Source organism: Brassica oleracea, chromosome C7 (assembly GCF_000695525.1).
Source record: "Brassica oleracea var. oleracea cultivar TO1000 chromosome C7, BOL, whole genome shotgun sequence".
Classification (NCBI taxonomy): domain Eukaryota; kingdom Viridiplantae; phylum Streptophyta; class Magnoliopsida; order Brassicales; family Brassicaceae; genus Brassica; species Brassica oleracea.
In genome coordinates, this window is record NC_027754.1 from 40119589 (window position 1) to 40146037 (window position 26449).

Sequence of the window (26449 nt, forward strand, 5' to 3'; positions counted from 1 at the left end):
TTATCATAATTCTCAAGTGTCTTTTTCAGTTTAGCTTTTTTGAAAAACAAAAACAAAATGCACATTTGTTGGTTACCAACTAAATCCGCATGTGACGAATCTTCCAGCTCCTTGTTTTTGTTGTTTTCTTTCGTTCTATTTTCTTCTTAGGTATGATGAATTGATGACGATGATTGTTCTATTTGTTTCTTAGTGATATACTATAAGATAGAAGTGGGAGTGGTTAGATTAATAGAGTTGGAGTTGAAGTAACATTTACAGAGATTCTCTACCATTTCTAAAGCATATCCCTACAAAACAAAAATAAGAGAGAGAGACGGATACAAACAGAGTTTCACTGAAGGCAGAGTGAGAACACCGACATAGCAAAATGTATAATACTTATAATAAAAAATGGGTTATTTTCAATCCAAATATTTCAAATGAAATAGCTGACAAGATTCTTAATAAGATTCTTCGAAAAATAATACAAATACCAAGAATAATAAAAGTTGTTTAGGTATTTTAATTTAAGAATTTCAATCTCATTTTCCTATATATTAATTGAAAAGTCATTTTATTGATTTATGATGATGTGTCACTCATAGAAAAGTTCTCTAATTGATTGTTATAATTTGATTGGTTTAAGGTTTTTCATTTCTCATTTATTTAATTAAAGTTTTTAAAAAGAAACTATTCATAGAATTATCTAATATAATCTATGTTTTCAAACTACAATTAAACATCTTAAATATAGATGAATTAACATAATTCGCTTATAGAAATAATTAAATATATATATTACATTATATAAATTGATAAGGTACATATAAATACATATGATACTATAGAAACAATTATAAAAAACGGTTTTTATTATGTTTATATTAGTAGTGAATAAAATAAATCATAGATTTTAGAAAACTAATTAATATAAACTTAATAATATTAATTAAATTCATTCATTCATTATATATATAGTATAAAAATGCTCAAATGAATGCAAAACAATCAAATATTTAATTCTAAGAAATTCCAATCATTTTTCAATGATAATGTGATATCATATATGCGTTATCACTTTTAAAAATAATTAAAATATTTTTATATTTTAAAATATAAAAATTATATGGTAAGTTATTTAAACATATATTAATCAAGAAAAAGTTTATTTTATTCATCGATTAATATAAACAAATTAATTAAAATTATTATATGGTAAGTCATTTAAAATTATATTATTTGGTAATTCATTTAATTTATTATATGGGAAATCATTTAATTATATTAATCAAAGTATTTTTCACATGATTATTTCTAGAGTTAATACTCTATTAATATAATTCATATAGCTTGGATTATAATAAAATTAACATGTTTATTTTTAATAGGGAAAAACACAGAACAAGAAGGAAGAATAATAAAATATGTTTGTTGTGTTATTGGTATTTTTATATTCTTATGTATTTAATTTTTATTTGTTTGTTGAGGTACATGTACTTTTTTATGTCACTATAAATGCGAACTAATTAGTTTTATGTGTTTTTAAAATGTTAAGATAAATTTAGTAAGGAAGTTCAATAAAAATGACCATTTCTACAATTGTTAAAGTCAAAGATGGAAAATATAATGTAAATTAAAAGTAAAAAAAGTTATTTAAAATTAATGAGATGTATTTTACGCTATAATAAAATTTTAAAATGTACCATAATAAAATTTTAACAAAATTTATACGAATAAAAACATTTTATTTCATATAATGTTGGATCTCACATTAATATTAAGTATATAGGACTAAAATAACGACATTTGGTTATTTAAAAATTAAAATATTATTTTTCAATCAGATTTAATTAATATAGGTATGTTTTAATTTAATTAAAAATAAATTAAAACAATAATTTTAAAAGATATGTAAACTATGATTCGTTTTAATTAAAAACATTTGGTTGAAAGAGGTAGTGTTTGATAAAATAGTGTGATGATTAGAGGTAATTTAAGGAAGAATTTGTTTGCTTAATCCATTTGAGTTTTATGTTAAACACTAAATTAAAAAAATGAGTGAGAAAGTGTGATTTGGAACAAATTATGAGAAAAATTGTTTAAACTACTATTTTCATAATACATGTTTTTATGTTTACCTTAACCAAATTTATCCTTAGTTTTAAAGATATAAATCCTATTAGTTCTTATTTTTATGTGTCTTTAATAAGTTAAGTTTTTAAAACAGTTATAATTTAGTTGGTTGTTAATATTTATTAGTTATTATTTTAATCAGATCTAAAATTAAAAGGTAACTCTAGAACTTATTAATACAAATTACCAAATAATACAAATGATATTACAAATAATGATTTATGGTATCTAATTGTAGAATTAGAGAAAGAATATACATGTTTTATCAATTTCTTTATTTTTAACAATTAGTTATATATAATTAAATAAAATACTTTAGCATTTTTTATAGAAATAAATTTAATGGTTATATATTATTATATAAAGAATTATATTTGTAGGTAAGGAATTGTTAACCGTTTACAAAAGATCTTTCATGATAAAAGCATCCGATCATTGTATTGGTCATATTGGAATTACTAGAAAACACTCTTTTTTTTCTCTTGGGAGCTAGAGTATTTTTTGTTTTCCATGTGTTAAACTAAAATATAAAATAATTCTACAATCAATTATCTGAATTAATTATAATATTCTTTTCCGAAAGAGAGAAATTTTTAATGACTAAAGTTTATATTTTTGAACTATTTTAAATCTAACATATCTTCTAAAAATATATATTGAAATTTTTGATTATCCAAATATTTATAATTAAAAGTTAAAATTTTAAATTTCTAATTATTATTCAAAAATTATAATATAATTTTTTTTACGTAATATAACTATCTGTAAAATTACGGACAAACACCCGGTAATATATTAAATGAAATAGCCGCCGACTGGTGCTTTAAATACTTTATTCAATCTTTTCATGTTAATTAATGTAATAAAACTAAAAAGAAACTAAGAATGAAAGATCGGTCAGGTCAATTAATGGCAACTATGAAAGTTATAGTGATGTGAAAAGGTTTTTCTGTGATGCATTATTATTGTACCTTCACCATTTTTTTTTCTTTAAAAAAATAAAACCAAGAAAATAATACAGACAGCAAAAAGAGACTGACAGAGTTTTCGATAAAATCAACCGCGTGTCGTGCTGCCATTAGTTGAATAAGGTTTGAGTCTGTGTTATAAAAGGCTACAACTTACCACCACCCATCTCTCTCTCTCTTGAAGTAGACTCTAGGCCACCGTCAGATCTAAGATCTCATCTCTCAGTTCCAAGCCATGGCCGAGAAGGGCAAGGAGAAGGTTGTTTTCTTCTCTTCTCATTCTTGTTTTGTTTTACTTTCGGTTGACAGAGAAAGTCGTGGTTTTTGTATGTGGGTGGGTCTTTAGAATTAAATTAACTATCTTATGGAGCTTTTGATTCTCTCCTTTTCTGCTCATTTCTTGTTTTTAAAATATTTTCTTGTGGATTTTTTTTTTGTATTTGTATTTGTGAGATGTGTTGGTTTTGTATGGACTAAAATAATGCAATCAAACCATTTAAAAAGGGTAAAACTCGGGGGAGTGATAAGAGAATCTTCCTTTCTTTGTGTCAGAGATCGAATCAGTTCTTTCTCAGTAATTAGATGTTTTAGAAACGTCTAAACATAAAGTGTTTTGTTTCGACTTTTACCACTAATAAGAAAGAACCTGAAGATTTTAATGACGTCAATATCCAAAAAAAAAAAAACAGGTAACTATGATGAAGTTGAAGGTGGATCTTGAGTGTGCCAAGTGTTACAAGAAGGTCAAGAAGGTTCTTTGCAAATTCCCTCGTGAGTTACTTTTTCTCTTAACAAGATTCTTGTGGATTATCATTAGTTTGAGTTTGATTTTGATTGGTTGAGGAAATGGACTGAGTGGATGATGCTTTTGTGTGGTTTTGAACAAGAGAAATCAGAGACCAAGTGTTTGATGAGAAGTCCAACATAGTCATCATCAAGGTGGTTTGCTGCAGCCCTGAGAAGATCATGGACAAACTCTGTTCTAAAGGTGGCGGCTCTATCAAGACTATCGAGATCGTCCAGCCACCCAAGCCGCCTCAGGCTCAGCCTCAGCCACAAGCTCAGCCTCCTCCCCAAAAGCCCAAAGATGCTCCCAAAGCCGCCGAGAAGCCTAAGGAGGGCGAGAAGCCTAAGCAACCTGAAAAGCCCAAGGAGTCTGGAAAGCCGAAGGAAGCTGAGAAGCCTAAGCAAGCAGAGAAGCCCAAAGAAGCCGACAAACCCGCAGCGCCTAAAGCCGCACCAGCTCCTGCACAGGGACAGGCGCCTGCTGCAGCCCCAAAGCAGGCTGGACCACCACCACAAGCGATGCCGATGATGACACATGGGCAGCCAGTAGCGATGTGTTATGGGCCATACTATGATGGTTTTGGAGGTGGGCCAGCGTTCAGTGGATACGGAATGCCTCCGCAGCCGCAACAGTACGAGACTTATGGCCGACCTGTGTATGACAGCTGGGGAGGAGGACCACCACCTAGTTACCGACAATGCAACCTCAATAGATGCGATTACTTCAGCGAAGAGAATCCACAAAGCTGCTCCATCATGTGATATGAGTTATTCCCCTTTATTCACTCTCTTTGAATCTTGATACAAATAATGAAAAGAATATATAGAGAGATGTTTACGTGTAATCTTGTGATAGGGTCCATAAGGAAGGATCGTTGTATTTTGTAAACATTATAAGAAAACTGTTTCATTTTCTTAAATATGAATCAAGAATAATAGTATTTCCCTTTTATCATTTATATCTATTTTTCTTACGAAGCTACTAGTTCTCATGAAAGATCTTCGTAATGCTAGGAAACTCAGGCTTATACACATTTTTTGATTAGGTCTGCTTCTCCTTAGTTCATGGTTTTTCTCTTTATTATCCTCCTATTGACTTTAATGATGAGGGGGTTGGCAAATTGACTTTTCCTCCTAGTAAGCATGCTCTATTGATTTGTGTTTCATTTTACAAGTAATATTTAGGACTTTAGACATCATTCATATCAAACAAGATATGTTTTTCAAGTGCTGTTACATTAGCTGAGCGTACTAAAGAAAAAGAGTTAGTTGTCATATGATGGTCCGCACGTTGGTCCAAGAGTTGAATATAAAACTGTACGAGTCAAGGCATCATCACAAACCACATCACTACACAATATGGGCATTCACACATTGCGATGTAAGAGTGGAAAGAAAGTTAGAGATGTCTTATTGGATGAGAAAGCAACAGAGAAGGCCAAGAATCCACCTCGAGGGACAAGGCGGCGCATAAAGATCATTCTGACGAGAAAGCAGCTCGAGCTGCTACTACTGAATAGTGCAGAAGGCGTTTCCTCTAAGCTCCCAAAGACTTATGGTAGCTGCAAGCGGAAATGGAAGCCATCTTTGCAGACAATAGTAGAGGTAGATAACTAATGATGTCCTTACTCTTCATACTCAGTTTCTGTACAAGTTTGAATCTCCATGTAGCTTGCAGCAGAGTAAGCAGAAGTGAGAGAGTTTTGATCACAACTCCATCTAGTAGTTGGATTTTTCCTTGTCAGTCTTGTGTTCAAAAGAAAGATCTTGTGATCTGTAAAGTGCTCAACTTGCAGATCCTTTTATGGGTTTGTTTTTGTTAACCTATTAAGTTGTTATCTCGAATTCTTTAATGTTAAATCAATGACTTTTGTGTGGTAATGACAAAGTTGATGCCTTTCCATTGGAATATGATGAAAAGGAAGAAACTTTGCAAAGCGATTCGATTCTTGTTCCTTCATTCTCCTCTTTTTTTATTTGTAAATAGTTTTCTATTCTTTCTAAAACAAAGTCTTTGTGTTTGGTAATCAAAGATGAAGAAAAGAGACAAAACCCATTCCCCTGGACAAAGCCATCTGCAATGACGGTTATGCCCCTTCACATTCTCCAAACCATGGGGGTCTTCATGTCATTGTAGGTGGAGTAGTTATGAATCATCGGTTAAACTAATGGTAAACATAGGGAATAATCATTCACCAAGCACAAGCCACTAAAGAAAAGCACCTGAGAACTTGTGTTGATCAACCAAGCTGACGTTAAAAACCATCTCAATCCCCATCCTCACAAGCTGCATTCATCATAGTTCTTAGCTTCAACATATCTCTCTCTCTGGATCAACAAGAAATGGAGATTCAAGCAAGACTAATGGAGTACAAGTTCCATGTCATGATCACAATCATCGTGATCGTGGTTCTGTCGTCCCTCGTGTACGCAGCACCGAGAATCCTCGACATATTAGCTTACTTCTGGCCTCTGTTTGCGTCAACGGCCGCCTTCTTAGCAATGGCAATCACCTCCGGCGGCTTTCAACAGCTCTCAGATGAAGCTACCGGCGAGGGAATCATGGATTACGTCGCCGGACGGCCTGAAGATTCTTACAAATATAATTAAAAGATTTGTACCCATCTCCTAAGTCTAACAATGTACAAAGTTGATCCCTTTATGTCAAATAAAATGTTGATTGATTATAAGACTATGCAGAAACAGAGTATCAATGACCATAACAGAGTATTATTAATGAAACAGAACAAACAGACTCTCTCTAGTCTCTAGTATCCATAATCATAAGCGAACTCGTTGACACCAACCATAGCCGAGACCACTTGCGAGACGATATAGAAGCTTCCACCTAAGATGATCACAATGAGAACGGCGGAGATTGGGTTCTTGAGTAGCTCGAAAATGGGCTCAAAGACAGCAGAGAGAGCTCCGGTGCTGACGGTGAGAGCGTAAAGACCGTACCTTCTCACGTTGTCCCAAAACTCTTCCATCAAAGGACCTTCTGGACCCAAAGCCATCGCCTTTTCTCCGTCCATTCCCATCACCAAAGCCACCATCAACCCTACCGAGACACCAGTCACCAAAGCTTGTCCCAGTTGCTTCTTCTCCAAACCCAAAGGTTGCGTCTTTTCAAGCTTGGTTCTGTTACTTTCCACCGTTAATCTTCTGCACTGAACGCGGCATGATGGCCTGGTGCTTATGCTTGAGCTCGGAGACACCTTAGCTGCTGGTAATAATCTGCGGCTGCTCAAATGGAGGTGAGGTTGCAGAGAAGATACTTTCATTTTGGGGAGAGACATCATCATCATAGTCATCTCACTTCTTCCTTGTAGTTAGTCTGATTCTATCTTTATATACTTTTAGATTGTGTGGCTCTCCTGCACCTTATCTCTGCGGATAAGTGAATCATTTTTTATTATTATAAACTACATATTACACAAGGGAATGTCGACAAATAACTCAGTAGAGCTCACACATACATGCATGATAGATACAACACAAGTCCCTTAAAGCTGAGCAATACCCTTCTTCACAAGCATATCATAAACTCTGTCTACTTTGGTCGGATCAATCTTGAAAAGGCTATAAGCATCTGACTTCTTTGTAACATTCCCTTTGAATATCTCATGTGACATCACTTGCTGCATCTGTAGATAAACCGGTGGAACCAACTTGGTCTCGCTGCAAAGACGCTTCTCCTGCCAAAAAAAAAATCAAACAAACAACTCTCTTCTTTCAGTTACAGCAATAAAAATCAAACTCATCTCACGCTTGTTTCAGGTCACTAGACAACTCACGGATTCAGACAGCAGTTGCGACTCTTTGAACCCAATCATGCCCAAGTCATTCACATAGCTTGAAGATGCTTGCACAGGACTGCTCTCTTTCCCTCTGTTCACCCCTTCTTCGCTCTCTCGCTTCCTCTTCCTCCCTAGATACCTCTCTGCTTCAGCCGTTGAACGACACCCTGCCATTTGAGCTTCCTGCTCCAACACAATGAGTCCAATCTAAGCAACCAAAACGCACAGTTTTGAGAGAGTAGCAATGTCCTCCTTACCTTGAGATCTTTGAGCCGTTTCACCATGCGGTACTCGCTCACAACACTATTAAGTAGCTCTTGATGCTCTTCTTTTGAATGAAAGCGCATGAAAACGTCTAAACGCCGACACTGCTCTTTTTCCTCCTGAGACAGCTCCTTCTCAAAGGGATTTGGGTACAACAGGTTTCTTTCTAGTATGAACTCCTTTCTACGTTTCCTCTCATCAAGCCTGCATATATATCAGAATCACCTGCATATTAGCATGGACGGCAAAAAAAAAGAGAGACTGTTTCTCTCCTTGCAATCTTAAAACTTGTACCTTTTCGAAAAGATACGCAAGACACGCAGCTTCAGCTTTTTCTCTTCGGGAGTATCGTTCTGTTTGAACTCCATCTCAGCCAAGAGCTGCTCAGCATCATTGTCATATTCAGGGTCGAACTCTTCTCTTTTGTGGTTGTAACTACTCAGTTCAACCAAAGAGTTGTTTCCCGGGGTGACAGGTTTCTTTCCTCCAAAGCTCCTGTCTGTATGAGATTCTGACCACAAATCACATCAAAACATAGGAAAAAGGGAGAATATATCTACCAGTATAGACACAATAACAAATATTGAGCCCTTTTTGTTGGATTTTTAAAATACGGTCGATCAAATTAACTTCTTACTTACTAGATCAGATATAACTACTGGTGCAAGCTAGAGCAAGAAAAACACAACGAGAAGCACAACTATGTTTGAATCAGATATAACAATACCAAGCAAAAGGACTCACCTTTTTGTGTGTCTTCAACTCTGCAAGAGATTTGGAAAAGAGATGAGAAAGGGTATCACTATAGAGAATCTGCGAAGAAGAGAAGGAGAGACATACTTGACTTTAGGAGGAGAAAACGGGTAATCTTCTTTCATGTGCTGCGCTACTGTGAAAGAAGAAGCCATGGCTTGAAGTTCTTTTTTGCTCTTCCCTGCTACATGCGACATATCCTGGGAGATAAAAAAAAACAAACGATACCTCTAAGATTAATAACATAACAAAAAGGCTAGCACTAATATATGTTTATAGGGGCATTACAGGAAGTGGGAAAAAGGGGGAGTTCAAGTAAATGTTTCTGTAGTGGTCGAGACACTGTTGTTTTCTCTTCGTTCCCACATGCTCCGCGACCTCAGCCCAGTTTCCCATCCCATAAATCTCAAGTCCCTGGATTAAGACTAGAAATAAAACTACAGTTTCCTGAAAAAGCATAGGCCTCATATCAGAGTAAGGAGATCTAGTACTTTACCTCCAAGAGAAGCATTTCATCATCCGCACTCCAGTCCGGACAAATAAGTGGGAAAGTTAGATTTCCCTGACAGAACAAACAAACTCTATTTGCCTCAGATAATGACGCTTTCTTAGTGAATCAAACACTCTGCAAAACTAAATAAAAGATAGGGAGAGAAGCAAATGCAAACTGACCATAACGCGGTAGGCGTGATCACGTTTGTGAGGAGTGATCTCAGCACCAACAGACATACATTCAACACAGAGATCGAAATCAGGACAGACAGCACATTTGATCCTGATCTTGCCAGTAATGTCTTTCTGGCAATAATCGCAGTTGTACTTCCCTCCTCCCTCCGTACCTTGAACTGGACTCTCCACAAGAGAAACAATGAGTAAAGAAACAAAAAAAAAAAAGAATCTTTAGAGAAAAGGGCTAAGCTTGATGAGAGATAGTTTTACCGATAGACGAAGACTCAAAGTTGTCCACATTAGCTGCGTTTTTCTTTTTCCTCGTTCTGCAACCAACACAAAGGACACAATCACATAGATTGAAGATAGATAGGGGAGAGCACTATATCTACTGAAAGTTTTCTAAAAGCCACAAAAAATTTGAAGCTATATATGATCATTGTCCTAATTCGATCAATTTTGAATTCCACAATACTAGAAAAGAGGAGGCATATACTAACCTAAGGGTAGGGTCTTCGAAATTGTGGAAGTTACGACGAGAGCGACCCATCAATTGATGCCCCCACCCACCCAAGCAGGAGGAGCCCGAACAATGTCGAGTCGACGGAGGGTTACCTTAGAATAAAGATCTAATCGGGAATTCAATAACGACGACGGTGGCCTGAGTTCTTCTGTTTAGAACTTTCTGACCTGAGCAGATTTAGGGAAGTCCGACGACAAAAGGGTGTTGTTTCTGTTTACTAACGCTATTCTTAAACGCATTTTACTGATTAGTATTAAATTTCTCTACAAATGCATTATTTTATAATTATTATTAGTTTCAATAATTTTAATTTTATACTCTCTCTCTCTCTCTCTATTTAACTTTAATTGATGTTTAAGATTTTTACACAAAAAATAAAAAATGGAAATTTTTATATAGTTTATCTTAGTAAAATAAAAATGACATTAAATAAAACTATTTTAATCAATAAAAATAATGACATTAAATTTTATCTAAAATTTTCAACCAAAAAAAAAAATTTGGACAAAAGAAACAAAAAAATTTAAACATCAAATAAATTGAAAGAATAGACATGGATACAACTAACTTCTCTTTTATTCTAAAAAAGTGGTCTTCAATCCTATTTTATTTTACGCTTCATAAATGAGGTAAAAGTCTGGAGGGGGGGGAGGGGTTGGGGGAGGGAATAGGAAAATATAAAATTTAACTCAATTACAAAATTACCTGAAAAAATAATAATACTTTATCTGTATCAAAATAATGGATTTTAAGATTTTTACATATCGATTAAAAAATTACAAATTTTTATTCAATTTTAATCTTTTTCGTTTGTCTAAAAACAATTATAGTACAGATAATTCAACGAATAAAAAATCATATCGCATAATATAAATATTCAAAAACATAAAATTTCATTTACTTTTTACATAAAATTTTTAAAACATCACTGAAACAATTTTTGTTTTGAAACACCATTTAAAGTGATGCCGATGGGAGTAATACGTTAGAAATGCTTTGACCAGCTGTTTTCGTATGCTTTTTTTCTTTTTGGGATTCACAATTGACTTTCTTTCTAATTGCACATGTGCTGCATTCACATTATCATCAAATGCAGTAAGATCATAGGGGTTAGCCAAGACCCGAGATAACAATGTGGACCTGATTGGTCAGCGGTGATGGCTAGTAATTAGTGGGATCTCTATAGTAAGCCTTGCAGTTCTTTCACGTGTTTGCTTATTTATTTGCACGAGTTTTCCTTGCAACTGTAGGAACTTTATTTTACAGACAACTGATATTTGTAAAAAATAATATAAACATAGATTAAAATTTCAATACCAAAATATAAAAATAAAAAAGAATTGCAGAGTCGAAATAGTTAATTTCTTTCCTTAAATCTTTAAACGCCAAGTGTGACGGTTTCATGGCGCTCAGATTCCCAGGATACAACTGCAGCATTGTTTCTGTTTACCATCACCGAAAAACAGAATCTATCGACCATATTTCTGTGATGTACTCTCAGACTCAAAATAAAATAAAAATACTAGCATAACTATTCTGAGTGGAGAAATGTTTTTTGATTGTATGAATGTGTGTATTTTCTATAATGCTAACAAACCCTTTTATAGAAAAATCATGAGAAGCACGAGTTTCATTTTTCAACACAAAAAATGAAACCTCCATGGTGCACTAATGGAGTCTTTAATTCTTGTCAATTATTATGTGAATTTATTCCACATTTTGACCAAGAAATTAAAGAGTAAAATTATTTTTTGTTTGACCAATTCAAACTCAATAATATACTTTAAAATGAATTTCTTTTTTATATTTTATCAATATAAAAGATCAACATATATTTGATTTAAGTTAATGAACATGAAGTCCAACTAACAAATCAAAACTCAAATCCAAGATCAAATATCTAATGTATGTATTTGCTACTTTATACAAGATTCTTAAATCACACACATTAGACCTCAATTTCTCATTCAAATAAAACTTCATTTTTGACATATGAATACCTTATTCATAATGTTCAAAAATAGTTCCAACACTAAAGACTAAGATCGAACATACCTTCTTCTTGTCTTTAGCCTTGGAAATATACCGGATTGATAGGATAAAATGGAAATAGATTCGAATATCCTTTAATTGATGTTGATCTTTGATATTTCGTGTGAAAATCAAGTACACACGGTGAAGTTACGCCAAAAAGAGATATAGAAGGAACAATCAAAGATATTCAATGGCGGAGAGATCTCTGTAACTTTTCAAAACTCTAATAGAATTGAAAATGAAGAAGAAGACGATGGAATACTGGTGGAGGCGATGCGATCATCAGAGAGTGAACAGACGCGAAGAAGAAAGTGAGCGGCAGTTTTGTGATGGTGGTTTTTTAAATACTATGCACAAAGCGTAAAATAGTAATTTTGTTGAGTGATGCAGGCCGCTAATCATATATATAATGAGGGACTTTCCTCTCTTCTGAGAGGGTCCACGTCAGATTCCTTTTAATGTCTGTGGGTCCCGCATATTTCCTGTTTTATTTGGAAGGGTATATTGTGTGTGGGTCTCGCATGATTTATATGATTTGATTTACGTTTGGTTTGATTATATGATTTTGGGCTGTTAGTTGGGGTTGGGCCTGTGTTATTGAATAATCCATGGGAATCATTGAAATTGTCATCAGAATGAACATAATCTCTTGAGATTGGTCGAGATCAATTGTCTAATGATTTTTGTCATCTTTTATTCAAGATACAATTAACCATTATACACAAAACTCAGTGTATGACACTAGTTTTTTTTTTAAATCATGTTGTGATAACTATCACTAAGTTCATATGACCTCTTGCCAACGACTTTATATAATATGGTAAGCAAAGCTTCCCCCACATTTCTTGAGGTAACTTAAAAACATGCATATTTACATTTAACATCTCTTAAGAGTTTAGAAAGTTAATCTACAACTCTTTTAGATTTAAATGAATAAAAAGAAATTTCGAAAATTATTACAATTTTCTTGAAAAATGTGTTTCATTCTTAGAAATTCACATTTTACATGCAAATATTTTCATAGTTCTCTCAAGTTGATTTATAAATCCAACTTGTATGTTTTGGATTTTTCCAAAACCATATTTTGCTTTTTAGCAAATATACATATCATTATAAGATATTATTTTTGCCATCAAAACCATTATATGATTATTCTCAACCATATTGACTTTATAAACTACAATACACATGTCAGTTTTAGTCATGTTGGTCTGAAAATTCTCACTGTTTTTGCATGGTCAATCTTTTTTACAAAATTGCATTTAAGCATTGATGAAATAGAAATGTTTTTGATTAATATCAATACATTTTATTTCCTATGGCAAATGATTTATATGTGGCAGACCTCTCCCAAACTTAAGTTGGGGCGTCGATTCACAAAAATCCATTTTCATCCATATAATTTGATCTCTCAAAGATCAAAATGTTTTTTTATATATATATATAACTATGGTATCACCATACTTAAAAATTGAATCAATTTTCTTTTCTCATGATCAAGCTTTTCTTTTCTCTTGATCAAGCACTTAATAATCAAATTAAGTATTTCCAAGAAAATCTGAAACAAGAAATCAAAACGTTAGTCATTCTCATTCTTGATAATTAAAACAAATAAATTATCTTTAACCAAGTCAAACATTTACACATTTTTGACTATTGAAAAAAAAAACGTTTTTAATTATTTAATAACAAAAATCAAGATACCAAATCAGAATCTCTAAAGTCTTTAAACGACTTTCAGCAAATCAAAGTTAAAGTCAAAGTCTCAAAGACAACATTGATGATCAAGCGTGAGGCTGTAAGAAGTTAAACAAGTTAACGCAAGGATGCCAAAAATAATAATAATTAATTGATCAATTAACCAGTAAACGATGATAAACGATTGAAACTAAACCATAGTATGAATCGGATCTGAATAGTCAATAACTACTGATCCATGAACAAAACTCTTTCTTCTTTTGAATACCTGTTATTGAATCGTTTAACATGTTCTGAAAAAACAACTTTTAACAAATATCAGTATTGTTAAGACAACTGATATTTGTAAAGAATAATAAAAATATAAATTAAAATTTCAATATCGAAATATAAAAATAAAGAAGAATTGCAGAGTCGAGATAATTAATTTATTTCCTTAAATTTTTAAACGCTCCATAGTGTGACGGTTTCATGGCGCTCAGATTCTCAGGATACAACTGCAGCATTATTTCTGTTTACCATCACCGAAAAACAGAATCTATCGACCCTATTTCTGTGATGTACTCTCAGACTCAAAATAAAAAAATAATAGCATAACTATTCTGAGTGGAGAAATGTTTCTTGATTGTATGAATGTGTGTATTTTCTATAATGCTAACAAGTCCTTTTATAGAAAAATCATGAGAAGCATAAGTTTCATTTTTCAACACAAAAAATGAAACCTCCGTGGTGCACTAATAGAGTCTTTAATTCTTGTCAATTATTATGTGAATTTATTGCATATTTTGACCAAGAAATTAAAGAGTAAAATTATTTTTTGTTTGACCAATTCAAACTAAATAATATACTTTAAAATAGATTTTTTTATATATTTTATCAATATAAAAGATCAACATATATTTGATTTAAGTTAATAAACATGAAGTCCAACTAATAAATCAAAACTCAAATTCAAAATCAAATATCTAATGTATGTATTTACTACTTTATACAAGATTCTCAAATCACACATATTAGACCTTCATTTTTCATTCAAATAAAACCTCATTTTTGACATATGAATACCTTATCAATAGGTTCCAACAGAAACTTGGACCCATATGACATCTATATTGTTGTCAACTCTGGAGTTAGATTATGTAGACACGACGTTAGCGCTTTTTATGTCATGTGGAATAGCCTACATTCCAAATCAACATCTCCCGTCAAAAGTGGAATGCATGTAGTTGCTATGAACTGATGTACATGAATGAAGTCTCTAGTTTGAGTGAATTTTTTTTTTTTTTTGAACAACCCTTTAGTTTGAGTGAATTGAATTCAAAAAATATGTGAATCCGCGACAATACAAAATACCTACATTACATGCCATGGTCACGTAATCACGTCATTACAAAACAAAATACCTGCATTAGGTTCGAAATTTTCCTGAAGCGAAATTTCTAGATTTCGATTAAATTATGGATAAAAATTTTGTTTGATTCACAGTTAAATTTGTTTTTTTTTTCTAAGCTTGCTTATCAGTTTAATTCAGCATTCAGTTAGTTCGATTTTCTATATCTTATAAATATATTTTTTAATCAAACCATATCAATTAGAAGTAAAATTCCAAATCAAACTAAATGAACTAGTCCAATTTTGAACAGAAAAATACAAATTGACCAAAAGGCAAAATGAACAAAAAAAAAAAAACTGAAATAACACAAATAAAAGAAATATTTAATCAAAAATTAAATCCAAAATTAAAAACAACTTGGTTAAATGTGGTAAAATTTTCATTAACGAATTGAATTAAAATTTTGCTCGGTTTATGTCAATCATACTAACCAAAAATCAAATAACTCTAACCATATAAACCAAACTACCCGAACCCGCCAACCTATTATGGCTCGATTAGATACCATACCAGTATACCACACATGTAACTAGGGGTAGGTTAGTCAAAAAAGGGTAAATAATAACGTTTGCAACTAGAAAGGGGAAATGTTTTTAATTCAGACACGATTCAGTTTCAACTTCAACCCATTGTCTCATAAAATCAAAGCTCAGGTTCTGTCTTCTCTCTAGTCAATACTTTCTCCTCAAAAACAAATTAAAGATACAAACTTTAAAACCCCTTTGCCCCTTCAACTAACATCGGTGGACCCTCAACAAGAAACACGTGATTCTCCTTCTTCCTCACATCTCCTTGTAAGCGCCGATCTCAATGAACGTTACAGGAGAATCAATGGTTGGTCAAAAGTTCTGGGAGAATCAAGAAGACCGAGCGATGGTGGAATCCGCCATAGGCACCGAAGCTTGCGAATTTTTCATCTCTTCAAACACTTCCCTCCCCAAGCTACTCCCGCCGCCGCCGCCGCCGCCGACTGATCCCAATCTCCAGCAAGGCTTACGCCACGTCGTCGAAGGCTCGGACTGGGACTACGCCGTTTTCTGGCTAGCTTCAAACGTGAACAGCTCCGACGGCTGCTTCTTGATCTGGGGAGACGGCCATTACCGTGCCACCCAAAAGGGAAACTCATCAGATAAAGAAGACGACGAGACCAAACGGCGCGTGCTTAGCAAGCTCCACTTGTCTTTTACCGGTTCGGATGAAGATCATCGCCTGGTGAAGTCGGGAGCTCTTAGTGATGTAGACATGTTTTATTTGGCTTCTTTGTATTTTTACTTTAGGTGTGATTCGACTAAGTACGGTCCCGCTGGAACTTATGTCTCTGGGAAGCCGCTTTGGGCTGCTGATTTGCCTAGCTGCTTGAGTTACTACAGGGTTAGGTCTTTCTTAGCTAGATCCGCTGGTTTCAAGACTGTTTTGTCTGTACCCGTGAACTGCGGAGTTGTTGAGCTTGGTTCGTTGAAGTTGATCCCAGAGGATAAGAGCGTGGTTGAGATGGTGAAGTCGGTGTTCGGTGGATCTGACTTTGTTCAAGCTCCCAAGATCTTTGGTAGACAGCTGAGCCTCGGCGGGTCGAAACCGCGGTCGATGAGTATCAACTTCTCGCCCAAGATGGAGGATGACTCTGGTTTCTCCCTGGACGCATACGAGGTCGGGGGTTCGAATCAAGTCGAGGCGGCGTTGTATTTAACCGACGAGCAGAAGCCGAGGAAGAGAGGGAGGAAGCCTGCCAACGGGAGAGAAGAGGCCTTGAACCACGTGGAAGCGGAGAGGCAGAGGAGGGAGAAGCTGAACCAGAGATTCTACGCTTTGCGCGCCGTGGTGCCTAACATCTCCAAGATGGATAAGGCCTCTCTCCTAGCGGACGCGATCACGTACATTACCGATATGCAGAAGAAGATAAGGGTGTACGAGACGGAGAAGCAGGTGATGAAGAGGAAGGAGAGTAATCAGATCACTCCGGGGGATGTTGATTATCAGCAGAGGCACGATGACGCGGTGGTGAGGGTGAGCTGCCCGTTGGAGACTCATCCGGTTTCGAAGGTGGTGCAGATGTTCAGGGAGAATGAAGTTACGCCTCATGATACGAACGTGGCTGTGACGGAGGAGGGTGTGGTTCATACGTTCACTGTCCGGCCTCAGGGTGGATGCACTGCTGAGGAGTTGAAGGAGAAGCTCATTGCCTCTCTCTCGCAGTAGTGATTGATATGTAAAAGTGTGGTAGTGTTGTTTATTGGGGTTGTATCAATTGTACTATTACTAGCCAACTAAAACAAACTCAGGCTTTAGTAGGAGTGTGTAATTGTTACTTTCTATATCATCTTGAGATTTGTTTTTGATAAATAGAACACTAAGGTCCAGTTTTACATATATTATCACAAAGAACATCATCAGTTTAACATATACGGAAACAGAAACAAAAGACCTGCACTTAACGATAACATTTCAATACTACTAAAGACCAAAGAGCTGTTTTCACTTCCTCACTGCATCGTTTGGCTGTCTTTGGGTGGCACCACCGTACAACCGGAAGAGACTGAAGGCAGAAATGGAGGAGACGAAAACCATAGCTATAGAGGCAAGCAAGGCGCTGGCGGTTCCTCCAGCCGCTCGGTTGCAGAACTTGCCAAACATATTGCACACTTTCATCCACTGCAGCTTTTCCTCGCCTCTTATTCCAATCAAACCAGACTCCGCTGATGCTGCTATTGCAGCCACACTCATGTAAGCCATCGCCTGCTCATTATTAACACCCATTACACTTCAAGTTTTAGACTCTTGAAAATGAAAAGAAGATCTCTTCTCCTAGATTCAACAAACAAGCAACATTCTCTACCTAAAAGTACATCCCATCAGATATCCAACCAAACCCATTAAATGCTTGTAAGACTTTTCAACATATCAAACCCTACTTTTCTATAATCTGACCCAAAGCCGACCATGAGAGATCAATAACGACAAAGCCAAACCCACAAACTTTCACAGCAACTCCACTAATTTTGGTTAACAAGAAGATGTATAGAGAAAGAAACACAAGACTAGACTAGACTAACTCACCTGATCGCTTAAGAAAATGGCCCAAGCAAGGGACTTGTTGAGCAGAACGCTACCTTTCATCGAACCCACCACGCAACGAACTGACTGCAACAAGGAATAAGCGGCAGTTATCCCATTTGCCACCACTAAGAACCTGCATCCAACGAGAAGAAACAAAAAAAGACTCAAAACTTTACAAAGTGAACTGGTGTTGAGTTGCTAAAACTGAAAAAGGGGAGGGTTTTGATGAGCTAACACAAGTGCCTTCATGTCGGTGTACTTAGCCCTCTTCTCAATAGTAAAGATTTTCTTGACCTGAGTGTCTGTGACTATCAGAATAAGCGCGAGGAGAGCGAGAGCAGTAGCGGAGCACCTTAAGAGCACCTCCGTTAGCTTCAGTTTCCGATCAATCAGCTTCATCTTGCCTCCGTGCGAGACGGCGACGTTTCCAGGACTGCTTCCAACCCCCGAGTAACTCATTTGACAGAACAGTGTCCGTGGAGACCAGAGAGAAAGAAAAAGACAAGTTGGGTTGAACAGTCTTTAAAAAATAGTTGCCTCCCTCAGCGTACCACTTAATAAGAAACATAGTTAGAGAAGCTGCCAAGTCTCTAAATTAAGATTGTGTAGTGCTAATAGTTTAGTTACTGTCTGAACCCTTTTTGATTAGGACACAGAAACATAGTTAGAGAAGCTGCCAAGTGGTGGAAAATCTCTTGTAAGCGTATTTAAAGATGCATTTAATACGAAAGTGAAATATCACAATGAAGTTTAGGATCTTTTTTTTTTGATCAAAGGATCTTTAATCAAAGGATTATGATAGTACTCTATGTTCGCCTTTTAATGTTTGTAGGAAAGTGGAAAAGAAAGTAAAGAAGTTTAACTTCTAAGATGGGACTTTGTATGGCCACACACACATACTGTACTAACAACACTACACCCTACAAGTATTAAATGAACACCATTGTCTCTTCTACTTACTATTATTTATTACACTTCACATCTCCCAATTAACCAAACCCATATTTGGTCCTTCAATATGCTTCAATGCCATTTGTTATTGGTAGAATCCAGCATAAACCGGAGAATAGGATCTATCATCTATATAATGTACAAAAATGCTCAAGTTAGATGAGGAAAAATAAACAATTATGGCACAAGTGTCTCCTAAAAAGGCTACAACTTTAAACTGAAGAACATTATAAAAATTCACTTTGTTGAGGAATGTGATTTAGAACTCCACGAACTTGCACACATATTTGCTCACTCTGGTTGAGAGTATCAGCCACGGTATGATCCCAACCTGTATTTTTCACACAACCAACCAACCAACCAACACTCTCATTCTCATAACAACAGCTCAAAGCAAAATGAACTAAGAAGCAAGAGAAGAAAGAACCTACCATCACATGGCCTGCCAAGTGACCTCCTGTTCCCCAAGATAACAACCTCCCTGAGAAAGACCACCACATTCAGTTTTTGGAACCTATATATGTTTTACCAAACCGGCAAATCAAACAAACAAACTCACCAAAGGGTTGAACAAGTTGCTTAGCAATCATGGCAATCGGAGTCCTCCAGAACCAAAGTACCAAGATTAGGTATACCACAACCTAGAGACAAAGTTCTTAGCAACATCTCTCACATAAGGAGTTTTCGAAAGAAGAAAAAAAAAGGTTCAAAAACACAACTCAGATTTACCTTTGAAACAATCAGAACGTTTCCATACAGATCGTAAGACAGATTTACATCTTTATTATGCTTCTCCATATCTGAATTTCACAAAGCAAATTAACAGATACACACACACACACACACACACCTATACAAGACCAACAAGATTGCAATGCTGTGGTAGGTACATGATCTGCCATCAGACTAATAATCATAGAGCTAAATACACTGAAAGCATACTCACATAGTGCAAGTTCTTTCTCTTTAGTAGCTGCCGACCTCCTAAGTTTAGCCGCTTGCGCAAATGTGGCTGGCCTGCGAGAGTGAATCACTCTTAATGAACACAAACCAGAGAGAGAGAGAGAGGGTCTAATAAAAAGATGAGCTTACTGAGACAATGCAGTGGCCTCTCTCAAAAGCTGCTTAATTTCGGATCGCAGCTCTGCTTCCTTTGTATTATTATTACTCGACCCTTTCTGCTTAAAATTTTCAGAAGTTTAAAAAATGTATTTTTTTTTACTCGTGAAAACGGCAGAACGTTTTGTGATTTTATTTACCTTCTTCAATTGGTCGAGCCACTTTGATAGCAGCTGGAAGACAACGACGAGGAAGAATGTCACAGGAGCGCCCAAAAAGCCACGATCTTCTATCGGATTCTCTCCTTCCATTAACCCTTTTCTCTTCAAACACAGCAATCAGCTAATTGAAACTTAAAATATTCAAATTCACAATGTAGGAACCCTAACTCGATCCGTATATAGATTTTATTTCGAGGGTAGATGACAAAATCGGAACTTACAGTCTCCGTCGTAGAGAATTTCAAGCGGAGGAGCTGATATGGGTTACAGAATTGAAACTGAGAAGAGGATGATGGGTTGGATTTTTTCAAATAAGAAAGTATTATAATAACGCTAGACTATCTCCCAAAATAACTCTATTTTGAAATTTCAAACTCTATATTTGAAGTTTAAATGTGTTTTTTTTTCAAATGTAAAACTTCAAACTCAACTTCAAAACTATTTATATTTTATAATATGGTCTTTATATTTGTCATAACTAATCTGAATTCATAAAAAATTTATAAATAACTAGCACGTAAATAAACATATTACAACAATATTAATTAATAAATATTCTATTAAAATATAAAAAATTAAATAAAAATATCTTAATTAATATTAAACTTTAAACAAAATACCATATTATTCCATAAAATGATTTTCGTAATACATATATGATCTAGTAGTGCATTTCGAAGTAAAAATGGCTTTCCTCATTTTTACTTTGTAAATTACGAGCTAAAATTTGTTGAAATCATATGATATTGATACTTGTAAATACATTAAATCGAAACAAGAAAGTAAAAGAGAAACATAAAATATTGCTAAAAAACTAATTTATTTTCGATGATATTAATACTCGTGAAATATGAACAAGAAAGAATTGTAAGAAAAAGACATCAAAAACAACAACAACAACCATCTTCAGTTACACAAAAAAAATTGGACAATATTTGAAAATTTTGAAGGTTTCGGATCAAACTTACCTGATTATTAGTGTTGTTGTAATATTTAAATTTGTGTAATAGTTATGTCTTCAGGTAATTTTTTAAAAAAATTTTGTTGAATTCTTTTTGTATATTATTGTTGTCTAAATCTAGTTTAAAATATTTTAAATCTTATTTTAAAGTTTTGTTTAATTTTATGTGTAAAATTTAAAATCTGTAAACAAAATTTAAAATATTTATGAGACATAATTTTTTTAAGGATTAAAATAATAAACGAGAAAATATTTATGAATCATAAAGGTGATGTGTGATTGTAGGAACCAAAATGCAAATAAAAATATGGAACTTCAAATTTGAAGTTGAAATTTCTTTTTGGAGAGCAAAAAACTTTATATTTGAAATTATAAAGTGTCTTTTGGAGATGCTCGTACGTAAACAAAATTCAAGCCCTTAAAGTGTAAAAACGTAGGAGTTAACCTTCTTAACAGGCATTGGACTGCTAGCTTAAGATGATGAGGGGATAATCGGCCCATTATACTAAAACCAAACTGTTGTTTCAGAGCAACCTCAACGGTTGAAACCCATGTTAAGGTTCTAAACAATTAAACATAAATACTTTTTAATGTAATTAGATTAGACAATAAATTTTGAATAAAACTGACCAATAGCTAAACTACAAGTGGGCTTACGTTGGACGTGGCCTTACTATTATAGACTCATAACTATTTGAACATAACTTCTTATTTTAAAAGTTTGTGTTCAAAAAAAAAGTTTGTAATATTCAATTTTTTTTTATTATAGTGATCTCAAAGTGAGTCTATAATAAAAAGTTTGTTACGTTGGACGTGGCCTTACTATTATGCACCTCTCAAAGTGAGGCCAAGTCCAAAGTAACAAACTTTTTATTATAGACTCACTTTGAGATCATTATTTGTCCTAAAACCTTACTATTATAGATTCATAGCTAAATTTTAAAAGTTTGTGTTAAAAAAAAAAAAAAAAAAAAAAAAAAAAAAAAAAAAAAAAAAAAAAAAAGATAAGTTAAAAGTGATGTGTCTAGATTGATTTTCATTAAATCTATAAAGGTTATATGCACCTCTCAAAGTGATCTAGGAAGATAATTCTCAAGAGAAATAGCATGTAAAGATGGGAGGACACATGAAGATATTTAATAGAAATGATAATATGAAAACAGGGATGAGAGTTGTATCAATACGAATAGACGAGTCGTTTGGGCGAGTACAAATTTACTACATGTGGAGCACGAGTCCATGTGGTAAAACAGTTTGAATCATTTGTTGTGTCCATATACATCAAAGACGGAATTGTTAGACCATCTCCGATAGTATACTAAATGTTTCTCTATAATTCTATCATAGAGTTGAATTTGCTCTAATGGTTGAGTCAGTAATATTAGAGTTATTCTATAATAGAGTTACTCTATTTTGAAATGAAATATAGAAATAATTTTTGTGTGCCATTGGAGATGGAGATGCCCATAGGACAATCTACTAAAACACTTGGTATTGTTTTCTTAATAAGATCTAAACTTTTTAATATTTGAATCTGAAGTGTAGACGTGTGTATCTCTCGTTGAATCCTTGAAATATTGATTAATATGCAACTATGTTATGTCTTAGTGTTGAGTGTTACTGTGATTTCAATTAAGCTGGATTTTGTTGTAATTTTGCCTTAATGATTGCTAGTATACGTTTTGTGGAAGTACACGCATTGATTACTTAACCTCGTCAAAAAAAAATTGTGTTAATCATGATATTTTACATGTACTTGCTCATTCATATGATGGGTTATATAATCTTGCTATTATTCCCGAGGAACGGTCCAAGTAATAAATTGAAATGTTGATAAGAGATAACTCATTTAAGTAGCAAAAATGTTAGCCTTGATGGCAAGGACAAGAAAAGAAAGGGTGGTATCCAAAGTTATAATGTCGTCTAAGGGTAAAAATAAACGAGAGCTAAAAGTACAACATGGAGAGTAAAAATATGTTAAAACTTAATTGTAACATATTTCCTTTTACGTTGGAGTGGTTATAATGGGAGCAGAAGAAGTAGGCACGCGTTGTCTCTAATGTCTCTCAACTAATCTAAAGACATTTTATGTTTTGTCTCATCCGATCCCACTTAATTAATTATAGTTATGTTAACCATCTATCTAATTGGGTTTATCATCACATCAGAGCATTATCGATGAGTTCGCAGATACCGAAGCAGGAACAATGTAAATCCAAATCCTAAACGTCGTAGCATCTTCAGCTTTGGTGTATGCATGCCATTACATTCCAATTACTTCCCGACAAATACATTTGCTCCGACCACTTTTGATGTGCGCTTTCAGTCTTTGCGTACATCCCCATGTCTACGTCTTTCTTTTCAACCCCCGCTCCATCTTCTAGCTAGAGTGTCTCGCTTCTTTTGTTAGAAACTGTTAAAATCAAATAATCCAAGTTAATATAATTAACCAAACGTTTGCCACGGCTCTATAAGGTGGTGGATACTGTATAAGTTTGCCACGGCTCCATACATTTACGTTTTTCTTCGCACATGAAAAATATAGTAATGTACATGCATGTATGTTTTTCATCATGGGAAGGGAGATTATTGATAGCATTTCGATCGAGAGATAAAACGAGAAGATCGATCGAGAATGTCTTTTGCGTAAAAACGAGTGCTCTTTTCCACAATTTTCAATCAATTAAAATACATATCCTATCATATGCTGATATTATAAAGCATTTTCAACACTGATATAATCTCATATTTTCATTAAAATTCAATCATACCAAAAAGAAATTCTAAATCAGTTATATTATGATATGTGTAGCTGGGTTTGTCAAAAAAAAGAAGTTGAATATCTCATTTGAAAGACTCTTTTAACATTTCTACACTCTGTTTCCTTCTTTTCCATTTTTTTCTTCTTTTTATGTTGAATATAAACCTTTTGAAATACTCTCATTCTGGGTGATCTTATTTGTCTTTAATTTCAATATATATAGGCCAACCTTTTATATACTTTTTCCTAATTGCCAAATCATAAGAAGTTAAAACATAAAAGTGGTTTAACTAATTTATAGAAACCATTAACAACTTTTGACACTCTTCTTTAAAGTGTGTTCCCATTAAAATTCTATGCCACTGATATAACTTTAAACTCCACCGAGAAGATTTGATGTGGAGACATAGAAGTGGCTCCATTTCACCATCTCCCAAGACACCAAAATCTCTCCTAAACCCTTTTTGTCACTCCCTTTTCTTATTCGCTTTTCTTCCAATTAATAGTAAAATCTCATTTGAGTTTTCTTGAATATAAGCTTTTTGAACTAGTCTGTATTATTAGTGATTATGCATTCTCATTGCATTAAATAAGCAAGAAGGTTACCCTTGATGCGATATTCAATTCAAGCAATAACAAGACGATTATGTATACAATCAAGCATTAATAAGACAAGTACGTATACAATTCAGATTCGTGGGAAAATAATTAAGTTTCCTTTAGAAAAAGAGCCCTTAGAAGGAGGTAAGTGGGACGCATAATAAAAAGAGGTTTAGAAAAACTCAATAATCATCCAAACAAATCAATCCATGTGCTTCCCTTCAAACATTCTTCTTGTCATTTTCCTCCCAACCATCTTCTATTTTGGCCAACTTTTGCTGCTTTTAAAAAGAAATTCAAATATGCAAGTCTCCACTCACACATAACACATTCTCTTTTTACAATCCTTAGATTGTCCTTTTTGCCTTCTTCCTCTTGTTCTCTTCCAACTTTACTCCTGATTCTCTTCCTTTCGGAATTTCATCGAACTACTCATCAACCCTATATAATTTTTATTTATTTATTATATTCTCATGCAGATTAAATAATACGAAATTTCTACCTTTTTCCTCCATATATAAATAGACACAACGCACGTAACATGGCCCCAAACCCTATAGCAACACACCCTCCACGACTCGTATCATTACTATTGTTATTATACTTTGCACGTCATGAGTTCGATGGCAAGAGACCAAAATGAACAAATAGTAATCCAGTCTTCTATCGCCTTGCTTCAAGAAAAATTCAGACAACTTCAGAGAGCGCGAGAGTTAAGAGCTGAGCGAGAACTCCTTAACCCTAAACCTAACCACCAAGACACCAACATCTTACAATACTACAGCGAACCCTCGAGTTTTGGTTTCTTCCAGTTTCTACCTCTAAAGTGTCAAACAACCTCGTCGCAGAAGCTCCTCTCCCTCTCCTTATGCCCTCACTCCACCTCTGATCCCATTGAAAAGCCTAGCCTTTGTCATCAGTGGCCAAATAAAGAAGACAAGGTGGTTGGGGTTGATCGATACGACGACGTTGATACGTCTCTACGTCTCTGAACTCATAAAATAGCTCCTTCATCTATTTTGTCTTTTAATTATAAACTAGATTTTGACCCGCGCTTGAAAAGCGCGGGTATTTTTTGTTGTCCGTTTGATAAAATTTGAATAAATTTATAACTTTTTATTAGGAATAAATGATTTTAAACTTTCTCTATTATAATGTTTGAATTTTAAATAGTATTTTCATATCCAATCGAGACATACAGTATGTTGTGAACAGCCATGAATTAATCAAGAAGACAATAGAGAACAAAACATATTGAGGCAAATACCCGTTTAGGGTTTTTTATTATTGTGTGAATGAATAATCTTACAAACCCTTAGACTCATATTTATAGCAGCCTCAAAATCCAATTTTCTTATCCTTTAGGATTTTTAGTATTTTTAGGATCTTTAAGATTTAAGACACATCCAGATGCAACAAAAACGAATAGAGAAGGAGAAATTCACATTTTGGGCAGTTCTCTGAGTATATAGAGTCCCAAATCCTTCTAGCAGAAGGTCCAGTGTAACCAGTAAACCTCTCAGGGTTTAGCTGAAGATTTACATAAGTCATCTCACCTGAACATTATAAGTCAATAACCAATCAGTTCTCAAACACATTGGTGCATCAAACTGTTTTAGTTAAAACTACATTACCGTTATCTGTGTCATCCTCATGCGTCCATGGATTATTAGTCTCCACCCAACCTCTGAACGCTATGTTATCTATAGTACGGTCCACAGCAGCTTGGGGTTTCCCCTCTTGACAAATCAGATTATCTGAAGGAAGACCTGCGATGTTATACGGTCTTTTGAAAGGTTCAGGGAACTCATTCTCTGGACATTCGCAGACGCTGCAATC

The 26449-nt window shown here is 34.4% G+C and overlaps 9 protein-coding genes across 15 annotated transcripts in view; 4 read left to right on the forward strand and 5 right to left on the reverse strand.

Annotated features, from left to right (window-relative positions):
• The first annotated feature begins 3180 nt into the window (after positions 1–3180).
• Positions 3181–4810, forward strand: LOC106301301 (proline-rich protein 2-like). Its single transcript, XM_013737665.1, has 3 exons — positions 3181–3342; positions 3773–3854; positions 3973–4810. Exons 1-3 carry the CDS (start codon positions 3319–3321, stop codon positions 4629–4631), a joined length of 765 nt encoding a protein of 254 aa, XP_013593119.1. The 5' UTR covers positions 3181–3318; the 3' UTR covers positions 4632–4810.
• A 139-nt stretch (positions 4811–4949) lies between these two features.
• Positions 4950–6611, forward strand: LOC106303279. Its single transcript, XM_013739596.1, has 2 exons — positions 4950–5474; positions 6129–6611. The coding sequence occupies exons 1-2, from the start codon at positions 5229–5231 to the stop codon at positions 6477–6479; spliced, it is 597 nt and encodes a 198-aa protein (XP_013595050.1). The 5' UTR covers positions 4950–5228; the 3' UTR covers positions 6480–6611.
• On the reverse strand, positions 6528–7204 carry LOC106306556. Its single transcript, XM_013743219.1, has one exon. It carries the CDS (start codon positions 7181–7183, stop codon positions 6638–6640), a length of 546 nt encoding a protein of 181 aa, XP_013598673.1. The 5' UTR covers positions 7184–7204; the 3' UTR covers positions 6528–6637.
• A 7-nt stretch (positions 7205–7211) lies between these two features.
• On the reverse strand, positions 7212–10090 carry LOC106306555 (transcriptional adapter ADA2b-like). Of its 3 annotated transcripts, XM_013743217.1 has the most exons (12): positions 9856–10090; positions 9626–9681; positions 9359–9531; positions 9183–9248; positions 8975–9100; positions 8774–8886; positions 8678–8697; positions 8228–8444; positions 7927–8137; positions 7667–7852; positions 7349–7567; positions 7212–7259 (listed from the first exon to the last, which is right to left on the reverse strand). In XM_013743217.1, exons 1-11 carry the CDS (start codon positions 9903–9905, stop codon positions 7376–7378), a joined length of 1410 nt encoding a protein of 469 aa, XP_013598671.1. In that variant the 5' UTR covers positions 9906–10090; the 3' UTR covers positions 7212–7259; positions 7349–7375. The 3 variants fall into 3 exon arrangements, with proteins under 3 accessions (XP_013598671.1, XP_013598672.1, XP_013598670.1); XM_013743218.1 differs by lacking the exon at positions 7212–7259 and having other exon boundaries at positions 7267–7567; positions 8228–8432; XM_013743216.1 differs by lacking the exon at positions 7212–7259 and having other exon boundaries at positions 7267–7567.
• A 5527-nt stretch (positions 10091–15617) lies between these two features.
• LOC106306679 (transcription factor bHLH3-like) lies at positions 15618–17343 on the forward strand. The gene has a single exon (XM_013743387.1). The coding sequence runs from the start codon at positions 15814–15816 to the stop codon at positions 17197–17199; it is 1386 nt and encodes a 461-aa protein (XP_013598841.1). The 5' UTR covers positions 15618–15813; the 3' UTR covers positions 17200–17343.
• On the reverse strand, positions 17307–18595 carry LOC106306680 (CASP-like protein 2B1). Its single transcript, XM_013743388.1, has 3 exons — positions 18293–18595; positions 18058–18190; positions 17307–17736 (listed from the first exon to the last, which is right to left on the reverse strand). Exons 1-3 carry the CDS (start codon positions 18514–18516, stop codon positions 17476–17478), a joined length of 618 nt encoding a protein of 205 aa, XP_013598842.1. The 5' UTR covers positions 18517–18595; the 3' UTR covers positions 17307–17475.
• Positions 18596–19007: 412 nt separating this feature from the next.
• On the reverse strand, positions 19008–20587 carry LOC106304429. 5 transcript variants are annotated; one of them, XM_013740847.1, is made up of 8 exons: positions 20457–20587; positions 20268–20383; positions 20101–20186; positions 19955–20025; positions 19738–19808; positions 19568–19649; positions 19440–19489; positions 19008–19339 (listed from the first exon to the last, which is right to left on the reverse strand). In XM_013740847.1, exons 2-8 carry the CDS (start codon positions 20376–20378, stop codon positions 19268–19270), a joined length of 543 nt encoding a protein of 180 aa, XP_013596301.1. In that variant the 5' UTR covers positions 20379–20383; positions 20457–20587; the 3' UTR covers positions 19008–19267. The 5 variants fall into 5 exon arrangements, with proteins under 5 accessions (XP_013596301.1, XP_013596296.1, XP_013596297.1 ...); XM_013740842.1 differs by having other exon boundaries at positions 19008–19137; positions 19250–19339; positions 20268–20587; XM_013740843.1 differs by having other exon boundaries at positions 20268–20390; positions 20510–20586.
• Positions 20588–25146: 4559 nt separating this feature from the next.
• The window catches only part of LOC106304351, a 4516-nt gene continuing 3213 nt past the window's right edge, over positions 25147–26449 (forward strand). The window contains exon 1 of the mRNA XM_013740759.1: positions 25147–25646. Coding sequence (XP_013596213.1) covers positions 25225–25602 — 378 coding nt within the window. The 5' untranslated portion in view covers positions 25147–25224 and the 3' untranslated portion in view covers positions 25603–25646. The remainder of the gene's footprint in view (positions 25647–26449) is intronic.
• LOC106303280 (endoplasmic reticulum oxidoreductin-1-like) overlaps positions 25971–26449 on the reverse strand; it is a 4305-nt gene continuing 3826 nt past the window's right edge. The window contains exons 2-3 of the mRNA XM_013739597.1: positions 26245–26441; positions 25971–26166 (exon numbers count right to left, since the gene is read on the reverse strand). Of these exons, the coding sequence (XP_013595051.1) occupies positions 26006–26166; positions 26245–26441 (358 nt within the window). The 3' untranslated portion in view covers positions 25971–26005. The remainder of the gene's footprint in view (positions 26167–26244; positions 26442–26449) is intronic.

What these genes read in the sequence shown, in the direction of transcription:
- LOC106306680 (XM_013743388.1), bottom strand. Translation starts at nt 18,516, where the DNA reads ATGAGTTACTCGGGGGTTGGAAGCAGTCCTGGAAACGTCGCCGTCTCG. An exon ending in ACCGACATGAAGGCACTTGT is followed by an intron (nt 18,191 to 18,292) that starts GTTAGCTCATCA and finishes CGTTGGATGCAG; the next exon opens with GTTCTTAGTGGTGGCAAATG. An exon ending in CCATTTTCTTAAGCGATCAG is followed by an intron (nt 17,737 to 18,057) that starts GTGAGTTAGTCT and finishes AATAATGAGCAG; the next exon opens with GCGATGGCTTACATGAGTGT.
- LOC106304429 (XM_013740847.1), bottom strand. Translation starts at nt 20,378, where the DNA reads ATGGAAGGAGAGAATCCGATAGAAGATCGTGGCTTTTTGGGCGCTCCT. An exon ending in GCAACTTGTTCAACCCTTTG is followed by an intron (nt 19,490 to 19,567) that starts GTGAGTTTGTTT and finishes GGTCTTTCTCAG; the next exon opens with GGAGGTTGTTATCTTGGGGA. An exon ending in ACTTGGCAGGCCATGTGATG is followed by an intron (nt 19,340 to 19,439) that starts GTAGGTTCTTTC and finishes TGAAAAATACAG; the next exon opens with GTTGGGATCATACCGTGGCT.
- LOC106306556 (XM_013743219.1), bottom strand. Translation starts at nt 7,183, where the DNA reads ATGACTATGATGATGATGTCTCTCCCCAAAATGAAAGTATCTTCTCTG.
- LOC106306679 (XM_013743387.1), top strand. Translation starts at nt 15,814, where the DNA reads ATGAACGTTACAGGAGAATCAATGGTTGGTCAAAAGTTCTGGGAGAAT.
- LOC106306555 (XM_013743217.1), bottom strand. Translation starts at nt 9,905, where the DNA reads ATGGGTCGCTCTCGTCGTAACTTCCACAATTTCGAAGACCCTACCCTT. An exon ending in ATCACGCCTACCGCGTTATG is followed by an intron (nt 9,249 to 9,358) that starts GTCAGTTTGCAT and finishes TTGTTCTGTCAG; the next exon opens with GGAAATCTAACTTTCCCACT. An exon ending in AGTTGAAGACACACAAAAAG is followed by an intron (nt 8,445 to 8,677) that starts GTGAGTCCTTTT and finishes ATTTGTGGTCAG; the next exon opens with AATCTCATACAGACAGGAGC.
- LOC106301301 (XM_013737665.1), top strand. Translation starts at nt 3,319, where the DNA reads ATGGCCGAGAAGGGCAAGGAGAAG. An exon ending in CCGAGAAGGGCAAGGAGAAG is followed by an intron (nt 3,343 to 3,772) that starts GTTGTTTTCTTC and finishes AAAAAAAAACAG; the next exon opens with GTAACTATGATGAAGTTGAA. An exon ending in GGTTCTTTGCAAATTCCCTC is followed by an intron (nt 3,855 to 3,972) that starts GTGAGTTACTTT and finishes TTTGAACAAGAG; the next exon opens with AAATCAGAGACCAAGTGTTT.
- LOC106303279 (XM_013739596.1), top strand. Translation starts at nt 5,229, where the DNA reads ATGGGCATTCACACATTGCGATGTAAGAGTGGAAAGAAAGTTAGAGAT. An exon ending in CTTTGCAGACAATAGTAGAG is followed by an intron (nt 5,475 to 6,128) that starts GTAGATAACTAA and finishes AGCTGACGTTAA; the next exon opens with AAACCATCTCAATCCCCATC.